Source organism: Pagrus pagrus (genome assembly GCF_965226575.1).
Source record: "Pagrus pagrus genome assembly, chromosome: 10".
NCBI lineage: Eukaryota > Metazoa > Chordata > Actinopteri > Spariformes > Sparidae > Pagrus > Pagrus pagrus.
The window spans coordinates 12,892,104-12,908,091 of NC_140194.1; the positions used below are offsets into that span (position 1 = coordinate 12,892,104).

A 15,988-nucleotide genomic window follows, 5' to 3' on the forward strand; every position below is an offset into this window, starting at 1 on the left:
CATGCGGAGCAGCCTCAGACAGGTGTTGCTGGGGTTTGCGCATCGCCCGTGAGATCGCTTGGCAGGATGGGAGCTGCGAGAACTCCCACACAACCCCACCACAGATCCCCATGTGCTCTGCTCCGCTTCACCCGCTTCACATAACGGAATTCAATTAGCGCTGGAAACCAACTGAACGTCGCAATGGTGCACCACTCGGGCTCCATCCAGTCCTTCAAGCAGCAGAAAGGTTGGTGGCGCCGCGCGCTCACTTCGCGCCCCCGGTGATGGTTTCTGCGTGACGTGTTGCGACTTTTCTCGTCCAGTTTATTAGTTTGTGATGTTGAGATGCCGCTCAGAGGTGTCGGACACTCTACTTGCCGTAAGTGTGACGCAGAGTTGGAGGTCTTGCAGCCTCCTCCTCCTCCTCCTCCTCCCGGGATGAAGCCTGTTTGTGCGCTTTGATATTTGATCTTGTAGTTCACGTTAACGTTGACTGTGTGTCCTAAATCATTATAGTCGTTAAGCAGCGTAAAACAGATTTACAGTTAAAGCAGATATTTATAAGTGACAGGTTGAATTTGACTAGATTTACAATAAACACGAGGTATTTAAGCCAGGTTTGTTGGTGGTTGCATGGTTGAATGACCATTCCTCACGACTCAAGTAATGCAGATGTTGTTTTAGTATTTACACTTGCAGCGATTTAAACTGCACTCCAAGTCGTGTCCACATGCATCAGCTTCCAGTAGGCTGGTATAATAATAATAATAGATTGATATCATGTGTGTGCTTTGAGGAAAGATACAAACTGTTCCATTAAGAAATGTGTTCAGAGTAGTTTTGTAAGTCGAGTTTATTTAGTATAGCACCAGAGCAAGAAAGAAAAGAGAATTTAATTTAAACATCAGACCATAAACAATAAATGTAAGCAACAACGGCTCATGGTGCACAGTGCACATCGTCACCACCTGTCTGGAAAAGTTGCTCTCAGCCTTTGTTAGTCATAAAAAAAAGTTAAAAGTTTGTGTCATGCAGTGAAATAGAAAATGCATCTCCTCTCACTCAGCAAGTAATTGAAAAAGCAATCTGAGACATCAGACTCCGTTTCATTTCGGTTTCCATTTGGCATCCTTGTGTTTTGGACTGGCACAGTGTGCTATGAAAGAAAGATAACTGGTTTAAATTCCTTCAAATCTTTCAGTAAATTCCTATTAAGTCGTCAATCTGCGTCTTCCCACTGCTGCACCAGCATTGATTTTCAGACGCTAAGTAGGGTTCTTCAGAGAACATTAGTGATTATTTAATACTTTGCGTTAATTATTAATGTGCTGGCAGTCTAAATTTAGTAAAATGGGCAAGAGACTTCTTGTTTTCATGCTGACAGGCTCGTAAACGGGGCGCACTGACCTCTTTCTGTTTACCTGGCTGAGGAGGATGAAAGGGTCTCTCCCCTGGCTTCTGATGAGAGGATGCTGAGCTGAGCAGCTATATAAGAGTCCTCACGACAGAGGGATGCCCTGCTGAAGAGGCTGGTAGCTTATCTGCTTTCTTTGCTGGTTTTGAGTGCGAAAACAAGCGGAGAGAGACAAGAAACTTTTTTTTTTTCATCTGCCATGACCTACTTGAACAGTACAGACTGTACCACATGAATCCATAATGTGTCTGTGTGGATTTTTTCTGATCATCCGAACAGACTTTTTTTGTGTGTGTTCGTATAACAACGTGAACCATTTCCTGGCTTCAGCCCAGCAAACAGGAAACACGTAGCACAACATGATATCAGATTAATGTAAAAATCTGACTACAGGCTTCAGGGGCCCACTCAATATTTCAGTGACTGCTAAGTGCACCATTAAACTGAAGGCAAAAGGGGTGAATGTTGGCTCACAAAGTCCTGCTGAAGCAAAAATCAGAAATTTTATTGCACTTTCTCAAACCAAATCAGCAACACCCGATCAGAGCATTAAAAAGCTTGGAGCTGAAAATGCTTGTTCACCATTCGAAATGGAGCTTTGTGTTTTATACACACAGGGTGTAATAAGCTAAGTTACTCAAGCCAAGTCATTAGTGCTTTATAGGTAATCATTAAAATCTGAAAATTAATAAAAAGAACAACTGGGAGCCAAAAGAAGGTGGTTTAAATCTCTCTCCAGCTTCTCCTAAAAGCTGCTTGGAGTTAGAAATGAGCTGATTATGACAATAAGCAAGAGAAATATGTATAGATATATTTTCTTTCTGATGAAATGTATCACTCAGCTGCTTCAAACTAGAAAAAACAGCCACATTTGGACTTCCAGACAAAAATGACTCACAACAACCATCTGATGTTACTTCACAGGATTCCAAATGTTCTTTGGCAGACGAATCATGAACTCAGATTCATCGGCAGCATGTTGATGGAAGTTGCTGAAGCTTATTGACACAGTGAACATTCAATATCTGCCAGGAAGTATTGATTTAAATGTAACCCGTTTCTACATTCAGATATCTTTAGTAAAGCTGCGCCGACGCCTGTTTATGTTTTATTCTAGGGCTGCAATGATTAGTCAGTTGAAGAAGACAAATTAATATGCAGCAATTTATAAAATCGATTTGTCATTTCAGTCATTTTCCAAGCTAAAATGGCATAAATTTGACAGTTCTGCGTTCTCAAATGTCATAATTCGCTGCTTTTCTTTGTGTGCCATGATTTTAAATGTGAGAATTTCAGGTTTTGAACTGTTAGTCGGACAAAACAAGAGCTTTAGTGACATCACCTTGTGCTGTAGGATATTATAATGGGCATTTTTGACTGTTTTCTCGTGTTTTCAGACCAAATGCATAATCCATAATGGAAATAATGGCCTTGTATTATCCTGCACTTTCCTGAGAAGCATTTACGAAACTAACAAACATAGTTTCTAAAGAATTGGTCTTACATATCAAGCAATATCCGGCGCAGTCTCCTAATGGAAATAGTTTATGGATTAGTGATATTTTTTCGTAACAAAAGTGTGTGTGTGTGTGTGTCTGTGTGTGTTCTGTGTGTCAGTGGGTGGGTTCAGCTGCTGCGGAGGGACTGAGAGTCCTGTCCTCTGTTACACTCCACTTTTTGACATTACATGTGTGCATTTGTAGTCAGTGTGTGCGTCCGTGTGTGTGTTCACGTGTAAACCTTTGGTTGCACAGCACTAAGCAGGCCACCTGTCCTCTTATGCAAGCAGGCAGATGGTTTTATAGATAGAGACATTCATTTCAGGACAGATTTGGGGGAAAGCAAATATACAGTATCATCTGTGACTCTAACAGGCAGCTGTAGAATATTTGGCATGCATCAGTTTCATGTGAGATGAGTTGAGACAGGCTTTGTAAAGCACACCTTTTTATGCAAGTGTAACATGCCAGGTAGACACAGAGATGACACGACTGACAAAACAAAGAGGCTGTTTGTTCTGTATGTGTATGATCTGGCATTTACCAGCTTGAACACTTTCACAGGCTTTAAATAGTCAGCGGCTGTTTTGTTGCTAGGTTATAAAAACAATGCAAGGCAGAAGTTCTGCTGGAGCCCAAAGTTATGTCTGCAAGACACACTGATTTTGGTGACTTGGTGGCACGATGGAGCTGAGATGTTGTGAACTTGATATTGTTTACGGAAGATGGTGCAGATGACATACATTCCCCGATGAAGCTTTGGAGAAAAATCCTGTGACGTAGTAGGAATCACAAGCAATCAGGGCGCATAAGAAGATAGTGTGACGTTAAAGGAGCGCTCAGGAATAGAGATTGAAAGCGGACGAAGATGTTTAATCTGCTCAAATGATGCAACCCAGAGGTTGTGCCAGGATTGTATAATGAGGTCCTGAACCTTTTAAACTGTCTGGTAAAATGTGCCATCTGCTCTGAGGTGTGTTCACGGTCAGGCTGCCGGGCTCGGCTGCACGTGATAGACAGACGATCACGGCCGACAGCAGTGTCTGTGGAGCAAATGATTGTCTACTTCAGACTGTGTTCACTTTTCATACTAAGGTTCCTTTTTGCTGTTGATTAGTTTCCAAAAAACATAATTACATCCACTGTGATTCAATGAAAAAGTCCATTCATAAAATGGTGTTGTGTTTCTCTTCAGGGGGTTTAAAAGGATGAGCTTCTGTTATGAGATGATTCATGTTTTAATCACACATTTATTAGTTTCAGGTCAAGTCAAGAGGCTGTTCAGTAATATTAACTTTGCATTCATTAGCTACAATATATTAGAGATCAACTGATATACCGTTTATTAGTGATAAAGGACACTGATATCTTATATTTGTAACCAATATATATGTATATTTGCAGAAATCTTATTGTCATAATTTAGAGGTAAAAATAAAGTACAATTTGCTATTGAGGATTTCCATTTTCTGCTATATTACACTTAAAGGGGCTTTTTGTAACAATTTCTGGCAATATACACGTACTAATCACTTATTTTTTGGCAATATGTGAGCCGATTGTAACGTGATGTGAAAATTTAGACCTTCCCCGTCTCTCTTACCTATACAAGCCTGTGGACGATTTTTTAATGCTGGACTGTGGAAATGGAGTTTGCTTACATTAAACAGCTTCCAGCACAAGACAGAAGTTCCACAGAGCCTCTTTAAACTTCACTACATTCAGTCAGATATTTGACCTTTACTCCACTGCATTTACATGGTAACTTTAGTTACTAGTTACTTTGCAGATTCAGATTATGTAATGCTAATAAGTTCATAGTCGTGACATGTAACCAATCAGATAGTGTTGCGGGTGGGACATTGAGACAACAAAATGGTGACTACAGACAAGGAGAGATTGGTTGCATCAGAGTTAAAGTCACATCATCTTAAATACATTCATTTGAACAAAAACACAGTTTCTAATAAAACGAAGAGAAAAATGCTGTGTATTGGATCCCATTATTGGTCAGGATGATAATCACTCCATCCCTACAATTTATTTCATGTCATTATAGTGACCTGAGTCAATAGCTTGTGTCAATAATATAGAATTTTCAATTGATCATACTTGAATAGCTATCCATCATTTATGCTAATTACATGAATCAATAACCAAGCAGACATTACTTATTTGTATTTAAGGGGATAAATTGCTGTTGTAGTATCACAAATCTCATGAGAGAGCTCAAAACTGAAACACTGACAGAGAAGACCGAACAGTTTAAAGTAACAATACGTAGCAATGTTGTGAATGTTTGCGAATTTTTAAATCAATCTGATTTGTTTGTAAGAAAATAAGACTCTCCGGATGAAAACTGGTACAGTCACAATGCCTGTGGCTCATTTCAGAAAGACCTGGTATTTGATTTCCTCCTGTTCCGACTAGAAAATTAGATTATGCATCCGTTGACATGAATGAAGCTGCAAACCTGCAGTCACAGTATTTCTGTAATTACATCAGCTTTCATGTTAAAAATCTTTTTTAAAAAAGCTTTTGAGAATATTTTTTGAGCACACTGTTGGGATGCTTTAGCTCAACATCTGTTTCAACCAATACAAGTTAGACTCTGTGTTTGACTTTCAGCACTAATGTGATCAATAGCAGAGATCATTTGTTAGTCATCCTTGGTCTGCAAGAATTATTGGAATGCCTCAAGTACTAACCATGTAACACAAGATATGAGCTGAATATTCAGCAGCTGCTAATGATATGCCTCTAAATACTCCCTGTGAACTCAGCTCCGTCTATGTCTTCTTTGATACGATGCCAGGCGGAGGATGAAACACACTAATTGCTTAGAGAACGTTTCTGCAGGAGAGTCTCCGGGCCTCGCCTCAGTCCTACCTCCATGTGCTAATTTTTGTAAACACACAGCAGCAGTGATTTGGACCTGCTCCTCTGAGCCGGCTGGTTCTTCTCCCCCTAGAACCTCTTTTATAGCAGGGATCCCCTGAAATGCCCTCTGCAGGGGGAAGGTAATGATTGTGTGTTTTGCTTAAAACAGTCCAGATGCAGAATGTTCCTCAGCTGAGAGCTTGTGACGCTGAAAGTGCTATGGGTTGAGCGTGGATGAATAATTGAAGGTATAGAATGAGGGAACATAGAGGCATGATGGGAAACAGCCCACTGACCTGAATTCTCAGTTTGCTACTTTGTGCCACATCCATGCAGATTATGTTTCGATGCTCTTGTTTCTCACAGTGATCGTTGACAACAAGTAATGTTTGTTTTCACTCTTATTGGAGAATTGTTTTGCTTCCTACGATATCTGACAGCTTGTAATTGATCGTAAAATCCTTGACATTTTTCAAATGAAATGTTTGTGTTTTTCCAGCTGGCTCAGACTAGATTGGCAACAGTCACTCACAGGCACGTAGAGGAATAGAGCTGTGACTCTGCCAGGGTTATGCCCACTTTTTTTTTATAAATAATCAAGAGGAGCATAACGAAGACATAACAAATAAACAAGCTCGGTTTTTAATTTCTAAAAGTCAGAAAGGTATATTTACAGTATATATACATGCACAGAACCAAAACAAAATCCTTTTAATCGCACATCCAAAGACCGTCATGGACAAGCTGCACAGGAGAGATCCAAATCCCGGATCACGACCTTCCCTGAAGCGCGTCCAGCTTTCCCTCGGATGAGCCTCAGTGGGTGTTGTGTGAGCACACACACGTGATTGTCGTCTAGGCCCAGCATCACCTCACAGCGATTGTGCACTCTCTCTTGATCTGGTTTCTTTTTCACTCCTGCGTCCCTGCTCCTCCTCCTCCTCCTCCTCCTCCTCCCTGTGCAGGACTCACACACACTGACAGCCCACAGACTCACATATCAACTGCCATACACACACACACGCACATACAGCCCATGCACACGCACACAGGATTACGTTTTTCCTGATAAACCAGTCAGCGCACAGCGAGATTAAACACAGGATTTCACATTAGATGAACCCTTAATATATTTATATGGACTTACACAATGCACTGTCTTCAGCATAACTGCTCCGACTGTGGGACAGAGTTCACAGAGTCTGCCTGCATGTGGAAATGAAGCTAAAGCTTTGGAACGGGGCGATGATTGTCAGATAACCGTTATTATATCCTTGACATCCTCGGAGGTTGAGAGATTTGACCACTCAATTTTTTTTTTTTTATCTGCGTCTGCTCTGAAATTTCCATGGAAGCAATTTCACACAACACCAGCTCCGTCCAATTTGTGGCTCTATTTTAAACTTTAAGAGTCCATTGGGACCACCGAGCCTCGCCCCTCCAGGCCCATTAGCTCGCTCTGCTTCGATGTATCATATGAGACATGTTGAGCCTTGTCAATGTCTGTTGGGATTACCACCTGGAGTCCAGTAAATGTACCTTTTTGACAATACATAGAGCACTACCATGCAGCAGCCATTCTCTGTATTGATCAGCATAATGGAGAGAGAGTGATCTGTATCTTCTAACTGGAAAGTCCTGTTAAATATGAGTGCATCCACTCTTCGGACCGATCCACAGAGACTATGGCACTTTATGCTTCTGGTCTCTGAGTGGAAGCTCACAGCTCGCACTGATTTACCAGCCAGTCATTAAGCATGTTGTCGCTCTGAGAAACATACCTTCTCGCTCACTGGTCCATAAAATCTCCTGTTTCTTAAATGTCATTGCAGATGTAATTGGCACAATCTGACTCGAATAACTCAGCAACCTGCTGCTCAGTTTTGATTAAAAATGTTGGGTTTAGTAGGATTGATTAGAATATAAAAATACAATGAGGAGGAACTTAACGCTGGTGTGCACTTTAAAATAATTAAAGCACTGGGAAATGGAGTTTTGTTGTTAGTCTGAAGACAAATTAACTTTATGACATGGACAAATAGATCTATTTAAAGTTTCCTCATCTTGTGTTTTGTGCTGAGTAATGGCTCTCTAGTATTTAAAATAATTTCAGATTATTTTTCAAAATCTGTCCCTTGAGTAGAGCGAAATCCAGCTGTAAGCAGTTTCAATGCACATTTCAATGGACAATTCCACTTTCTCTATTATTCATTTTATAGCTTTTAGCTGGGGCTTTCATTCATTTCATATCTGTGGGGCTTCACAGGAAATAAACAGCATGATTAGTGGTTCCCCTGAGCCCGTCGGCTCACATCTTTAACTGGCTCCATTCTCACCCAAAAGGCAGTGGGAAATCCCTCTGAGATCAATGTCGGGAGAATGAGTTATTGCGCAGCTTGCAGCGTGCACCCCAAGGATGCCGAGAGTGAATTATCAATGCAGCCGAACGCTTCTGGAAGGTCACTGTGAGAATTTCTCACCGGAGGTGAAAATAGGAAGTCACGTTCCCATTCGAAGAGAGAGCGCCTTTATTTCATGAATAAATATGTCAGGAGCTGCAGAGCTGGAGCTGCTGCCTGGAATGAAGGTGGGGAACAATGTCCCGTTTCCTTTGCCGGACGTTCATTACCGCTATTAACCTCTGAGCTTCTCTTCACAATTCATGATTACAGTATCATTGAATCACCCGTTCAGCTATCTGTCAGCCACTCTATCACCATGCCGCTCTTTTATCTCTGAAATCACCTTGAAAATGACCTCTGCTGGATATTAATAATAAAACATTGACATGCTAATGAGAAAGCTATGCGAACACAAGTCAACGCTGTTATTAAATGTTCAATTAGTTTCAGTTCTAACACACATATTGCTGCAGTTGAGTTTTGTGGTGTACCGTCATGCTGCTGAGAGTGATTTGATGGAGGAGGAGTGCTGATGGTTTTAATGCACTCTGCTATGAAGGGCAAACATGATCACTGCCACTGTAGCCCATAAAATGATGGACCAGTTGATGAGTGAAGTGATTCCTCCCTCCCTTCCTTTTTTCCACTCACTCCCTTGTTTTCAGTTCATGCACCACTTCTATGTATTGTAAATAGACCCATTTTGCAGCAGACATTTTGACTCGTCAAAGCAGGAAAAGCTCAGGTGGAATTTTTTATGATTAAAGATTGTTGCATTTTCATGTAGTTGAGCTGGTTCCAGGGCTCTGGTGTTGTGCATGCTAGGTCACTGACAACAAAAACAACAAATGAATAAAACAAAAGCAATCATTTGATGTCAACATGCTACTACTTTAGCAGCTCCAACAAATCAAAGAGACTGAATCTGAACTAATGTAGAAATGAATCCAAAGAAATTGATTATCAACAGTTATGTGTTTACAGTATGTCGAGTTTTTACACGAGCATGTCACTAACATGCTTAATTTACTACCAAAATATGCATAACTGAATATGCAAAATGTTATACAGCTATAAATACATAAATATTAGAGAATGAACTGTTGCATTAAAGTGCTGGAGTTGCAATTGCATTAGCTTATTGGCGTTAGCTGCTCCATCCAAAGGTTACTCCACCGATTTAGTATTTCACTCTCATAAAGTTGCAGCGCCCCTTTGGGCTTCCCTTTCACTGGGGCTCATTAATCAGCTGACTGGAAACATCCAATCATACTCATGCAGAGGCACAGCGCAACCATAATGACCCAACACCTCTCCCTGGCGACCTCCTCCTTATGTAACACGTTTTTTGTATTGTTCCTTCAGTAAGGCTTGACGTCATATATGTGTTGGGGAAATAAGTTCTCCCAGGAGAACCAAATCCAATTAATCTCTATGGTGTCTCCGTCTAAAATATAGTTTTATTCATCAGTATAAGCCTGCTGCATGATACAAACATGCTATACATGTATAAATATGTAAACATATGTATTTTCACAGTTCAGCCCCAGAGTTTGATTTTCCTTTCATTCCTTTACATATTTTATATATTTTAAAGTGACTGGTCTCCACTCTTCATCTGTCTTGTCCTCAGGCATGCACACCAGCATCAGCGAGATCCTGAAGGAGAAAAGCCTGAAGCCGTCTCGCCGCAGCCTGCCCTGCCTGGCCCAGAGTCAGACTCATCCAATCAACCTCAACCACTTCCTGTCTGTGCCTCTGAGCCCGGAGCCCAAACCAGAAGTCGAGGGTCTGAGTCAGAGCATCAGCACCTCCTGCAGCCTCCTTCCCCCACAGACAGGTCAGTCCAATCAGAGGACAGCATTTAATAAGTCGAACTTAATCGAAGATTAAAGGGGCAATAAGTAAGATATGGCCAGGACTTAAGTTTAAGGCATAAGTGCATCCAGAAATTAAAATTCATTCAGTCATCATCTGCTGAAGTTTCGCAGTGCACAAAACATTTCTGGAGCGTCACGGGAAAACAGCGTTGCAGAATACTCCTAAACAACTCAATAGGAACAGATTTGGTTGTCGACACACAATTACAAAATGTTGGTGACATTTAAGGCATGTACATGATATTGACTGAGTAGATTGTGTGTTGATGCTGCAGGGGATTCAGGAAACATTTGGTGCACATTCACAGGCAGTGTGATGGTGTGAAAAAATGCTGTTGCAAGGAAAACAGTACATCTCTGTTTGGACTGGTGGAAATGGAAATGCCTCTCGGTGAGAGGAAATTATTCAGTCTTATTAACATATTCAAGATTATTCAGAGGCCGTTGACAGTGAGAGCTCTATTTCTGTCGCAGAACAAAGACAAGTAACAACAACAGGTTGGCATTTTCCTGACCTTGAAGATGCCCTTTGCCTGACTCTTTGGTATTTCGGTGCTGAGTGCACGGTGTGAAAGGGGGAAAGAGAGATACAGTTTCATGCAGATGAGACAGCTCCAGGTGAGGTGTTGCTATTTTGGTGAAAACTGGCTTTTTGACGTTGTGCTGAAAATAGCGTCTGAGGAAGAGTTTACTCTTGGCCTGAGGAGGGTGTAGACAGAAGGAGACAGTGTAGACTGATCAGCCAGTGTGAGGTGGATAAACAAGGACATGATTCTTCCCACCAGTGTGCACTGACAGATGTGTTGGATAGGTCTGATCCTAACCAAGATGTGACACACTCATTCACTGTTATTGTAATAATCCCATTATAGCCTAGAACAGACTCGGTAACAGTTATCACACAGAAAACAGAACATTAATGTAAATAACGACAGGTCCCACGCACTAAAAGCTGATCAGCTAAGGAATCCAGCACCTTAAAATTCTTGATGTGTAAAAACGCAGCATGATCCAGCAGTGTAGATTCACACTGCTTTTGGGTTCATTACAACACCCCATGTTGCCCAAAAGGTCTGAGTCATTTTTCAGCACAGCTGATGCTTTTATCTCCGAATCAAAATGGACTGCGTTGGCCTTCAGTGTGGAGGAAACTCACATTGATGTCTGTAAAGAAGAAACACCACAGCAATCAATGTTCCACAACTGTCTGGACTATATCTGTGCACTTTTATCCAGTGCATACTGTTTTATGTCATTCATGTCGATGTTTTTGATAATTTGTGATGGGTAATAGATATAATCTTTCACTTTATTATTCTAATGAAGCAGCTATGGCTACTAAATATGATCCCACTGTGCTGTTGTGATCTTAAAATAGATAGACAACAGAAGGACAGATGTCTCTACAATCCCAGCCTGGATGGAGATATTGATTAAAATAAACTAAAGAAAGAAAGAAAGAAAAAAAACTCTCCTTTAGCCAGGGTCCCCGAGATCAGAATAGATTTGAAAAGACGTACTTAGACCTTCAATCCATGGTCAAGCTTGTGCACCCCAGTGAAGATTTCATCCCCAAAACACAGTGTAAATTCAAATAAATTTGGGATCTTGGGGCTTCCAGATTACTTTGATCAAACTGCTGCACCCAGGTACAGCCACGTAGTGCAGACTAGAGAGCAAATTAATATTTAATCATCAATAGTTTCTCACTACATCTGAACCTTCCTCACCCTCAGGTGTGGGTAAACTACAGGTTAGGAACTTCTTTTGAATACAAAAATGTGAATTATCAGTTAACTCACCATTATCGGCCATTAGATGCAGGTGATTATCGGTAAAGGCTGAAAAAAATCCTATCAAGGCTGCGTCTAACCAGCATATATACAAATACATAACACATTAAAAGTGGATTGTTGTGGAAATGTATAACTGTACTGTATTAGTCTATGCACGTAACATAATTAGTAACATTGACTGTGAAGCTGTAGCTGTTAGAAAATGAATTCTTGGTACGGTCTAGATTGTTTGTCTTGCCTCACAGTGTGGGTTTGGGAACATCAGTGGGATGCACAAAGATTCAGGGAGGAAGGAAACAAGATTGGCCCTCTTTCAACATCAGTGGATAAATCTGTTAAACTGCATCAAGGTGTTGCTCTCAAGCTTGCGCCCACATTTTAATAACTTGGATTTGAATTTATCCCAGATCTAATTTCAACGTTGTCAGTCGGATTAAGAAAAATATCGACTCGTGCAACAACAAAAGACTCTAGTTAGTGCAGATTGGATACTTTCTTACACGTTCAATAAAGGTCTGACTGATGATGCTGTTTCTGTGCGCAGCAGAGGATGGCAAGGATCACTACGTGGAGGAGTCGGAGGCGACTACGTGTGAAACGAGGGCAGACGAGTCGTTCCTGCTGCAGAAGCCCGTCACCCGTGCTAAATTAGAGGCCCGCACAGATTCACTTCAGGTACCACACTCCCACTAATCCACGGTTATTGCCACGATGTTGCACTGCAGTTATTCTGCCACTGATAAGCTTCCAGCATTAGCAGTCTTGTGTTAAAGGGACATTTTACCTCAAAATCAAAAATACATATTTCCTCTCTTACCTGTAGTGCTATTTATTCATCTTAATTGTCTTTGTGTGTGTTGTGGAGTTTCGGAGATATCGGCCGTAGAGATGTCTGACTTCTCTTGAATATGATGTGACAAGATGGCAGAATCCAGGAAACGTGACCTGCTTACTCAAGATAAGCTTCAGACCTTCGTGTGAGCAGTTTTATGTAGGAACTATTAGGGTTGGGTGGGTTTACAGTGTACGAGCTTCAACAGGTTTGATTTTATGGCAACCGACTGAACTAGTGTTTGTCAAGTGTAACGTTAGGTGGAGAGAAATAGCAGCATGTGGTTAGTTAGTAGAAGCCCAGGATGGCCAGTTAACTCAGCTCCAGAGTGCCACTGTACTACTCAGAGTGAAGTCCCTAAGAGAAAACTGTCATTATAACAATTGGGGTTATGCTGTAGCTCATCAGCGCTATATGCTGGTAGATGCCATTAATGTTCACATCACACGCTGTCACAAGCACAAGCCTCTTGTCCATGAGTGCCATCTAGTCCCATTATATTCAAGAGATATCTTTAAAACATAGCAACTCACACCAAAACAATCTAGACGGATAAATAGCTGTACAGGTAAGAGAAAAATCTCTATTCTTGATTTTGTGGTGAACTGTACCTTTATGCATCCCTGCATCTAAAATTCAGAGGCGAAACATTGTCGCTACAGGGAAAGAATCGCGCTGGTTCCTCTGGACTGTTTTTCCGAGATGGGAAAAAGCGTATCGACTACATCCTGGTTTACAAGAAGTCCAGTCCACAGGTGGAGAAGAGGTGCACCTTCGAGAAGAATCTACGGGCTGAGGGTCTGATGTTGGAGAAGGAGGTAAAAAAAAGGTTTGGTTTTAAAAGATTGATTGCTTGATTGCTCAACTTAGTTCTAAAAATCCTGTGATCCTTTTTTAATTTGACAGCCCTCACTGACGAACAACGACATCATGTTTGTGAAGATCAACGCTCCTTGGGATACGCTTTGCAAATATGCAGAGCAGATGAACATCCGAATGCCTTTCAGGTAACAGTTACAGTTAATGACAGAAGCTTTAACTCTGCAGAGTGTTTGGGTCAGCTTTTTCATCAACTTTCTTACTAACTTGTCTGTTTTTTTTCTTCTTGAAGGAAAAAATGTTACTTTACAGACTGGAAGAGCAAAACCCTGGGCAGGTAAGTAGATTTAAGGTATAGGATATTCCTCTCTGTTTCTCTCTGGAGGCTGGGTGCTGCGGTGAATCTAATAAAATTCATGAGCGGCACAGCTGTGAGGGCTCAGCGGTAATGTGAGCTGTGGATGTTGTTCTGAGATTGTAGTTATCAGTCATCCCACTGAGGAACACAAACAGAGAAAGTTTGAGTCAAACCATGATTGTCTTTTTTAACTCAACCACTGAGTGAGAATTAATTAGTTTAGTCTTAATCAACCCTTTGCACTGACTGGGAGTAAACACAGTATTTAGAAAGTCTGCCATTAATTAAAATGGTTGGAAAGTCATTTAAAAATCAGCGATTAAGTGCAGTTTATTTTTCCAGAAGCGTTGTCATCTTTGTTTACATGAGTGTGATTAATTCAACTTTCCAACCTTTTCAAAAACTGCAGCCTCCTGCACGTCAGGCACATTGTTAAGAGTACAATACTGTAACCCACCCACGCTCACAGTGCTTTTTAAAAAAATACTTGCAATCTTTCAGTCAAATAAATGGAGCTGCACTGGCTTATTTGCATACTATTTTTAGAGAGAAGCTTGCGCTTTGATGTGATGTTCAAGTGTTGTCCAAGCTCTGCACTGGACTCCCATTTCCCATTTTCAATTCCCATCTTCTCATCTCGCTGGAATGCAGATAGAAACAGCAAATCACTAATAGAAATGTTCTGCAACATCATTTGTTTGTCATGCTGCATTTACATTTTAACTCTGTTACGACTACACACGTGCCTTTGCTTGGTAGGCCATGATAAAACCTTGTTTTCGAGTTTTTGATTTATTTTTGAATAGTTTTTTCATGTTCAAAATCAATCAATCAATCACTCAAGATATCTTACTATTAGTGATCCATGTCCTACATTACTTCAACATTTTCTGTCCAACTTTGAGCCACTAAGTTGAAAATAGAGGAACTTTCATCCACCAACCAGGATTCAGCAGCATGTCACTAATCCACTGTCAATCAAGTCAGATCATATCACGTCCCTTCAGTCTGAACAAAGCAGATAAAATGAGATTATGACTCTGAAACTAGAAAATATATATATATCTTTTTTATGAACTTTAGTGTGTTGCTTATTCTAAATTAATATTTAATGTATACTTGTTAACATTATGATGCAAAAAAGAGGCAGATTTTTCTGGGCTATCAGCAAATGGCCACTGAAAGGAAGTGGGCAGCGCTTCATGGTGTTTCTGCCTCAAAGTGAGACAGGAGGCAAATGATAATAACAGGGAACGTCAAGTTGAGTGAAATTTGGAAGGGTATTTCTTCTTCTTGGCACCGGCTTTGTCCATTTTCAGCAGCAAACTGAGTGGTAGGCAGGGTTGATTGTGCATCATCACCTCTGCCTCTGGGCACATAGCCCACACAGAAACTGAGATACTCCCATTTGATCTGTGTCACTATGAAATTAGAGAAAATATAGGGAATATAGGGAGGCTCAAAAATTGAGTGTTGGCAGGTATGTTAATGCTTTTTTGTTCAGTTCAGTGATGAAAAGAAACTGAAATGATGTTGAACCACAGCATTGACGGTGGAAGTTTATATGTAAGATGTGAATGAGTCTTTGTAAATCTTTGATTAGGCAACCGTTAGTGATGAGTAATAATACTGATCTTGAATGAGTGCTGTTTTTTTATCCATTATACTGCAAACATGGTGTGACTCATTTCCTCCACCCTTTGTCTCTGTCTGAAACACAGATGATTGAGGTTGCTAACTAGAATAGGTACAACCTGAAAAACAGCAATTAATGTGCCTGTTTTAGTGTTTAATGATACCTCACCACGCAGACTGATATGTGTTGTCCAATATCAATACAGAAGCTCTTAAAGTGAAAGGAGTTGACAATATGAATAATTTGGAATATTCTTCATATTATATATTATCATTGTACATTTTAATGGTCGTGCTTCGAGGACACGCACACACACACCTACACACACACACAGAGCAGACGAAAATCACACAGACAAGTATCACTCGCCCACCTGTCCAACTGAGAACAAAGCACTTTTAAATCTTGTGTGCGAGCGAGAGTTAGTCACCGTGAACAATGAGGACCATTATTTTTTTTCCTTCGAGCTCCTGCCATCTTTCACTAAAAG

The 15,988-nt window shown here is 40.8% G+C and overlaps 1 protein-coding gene across 2 annotated transcripts in view; it reads left to right on the forward strand.

Moving 5' to 3' along the window:
- Positions 1-15,988, forward strand: part of ano3 (anoctamin 3) — a 35,696-nt gene continuing 19,708 nt past the window's right edge. The window contains exons 1-6 of one of the 2 annotated variants that reach the window (XM_084363325.1): positions 1-229; positions 9,811-10,017; positions 12,398-12,528; positions 13,348-13,503; positions 13,592-13,692; positions 13,797-13,841. In XM_084363325.1, coding sequence (XP_084219451.1) covers positions 184-229; positions 9,811-10,017; positions 12,398-12,528; positions 13,348-13,503; positions 13,592-13,692; positions 13,797-13,841 — 686 coding nt within the window. In that variant the 5' untranslated portion in view covers positions 1-183. The remainder of the gene's footprint in view (positions 230-9,810; positions 10,018-12,397; positions 12,529-13,347; positions 13,504-13,591; positions 13,693-13,796; positions 13,842-15,988) is intronic. The other variant, XM_084363326.1, reaches the window with a different exon arrangement.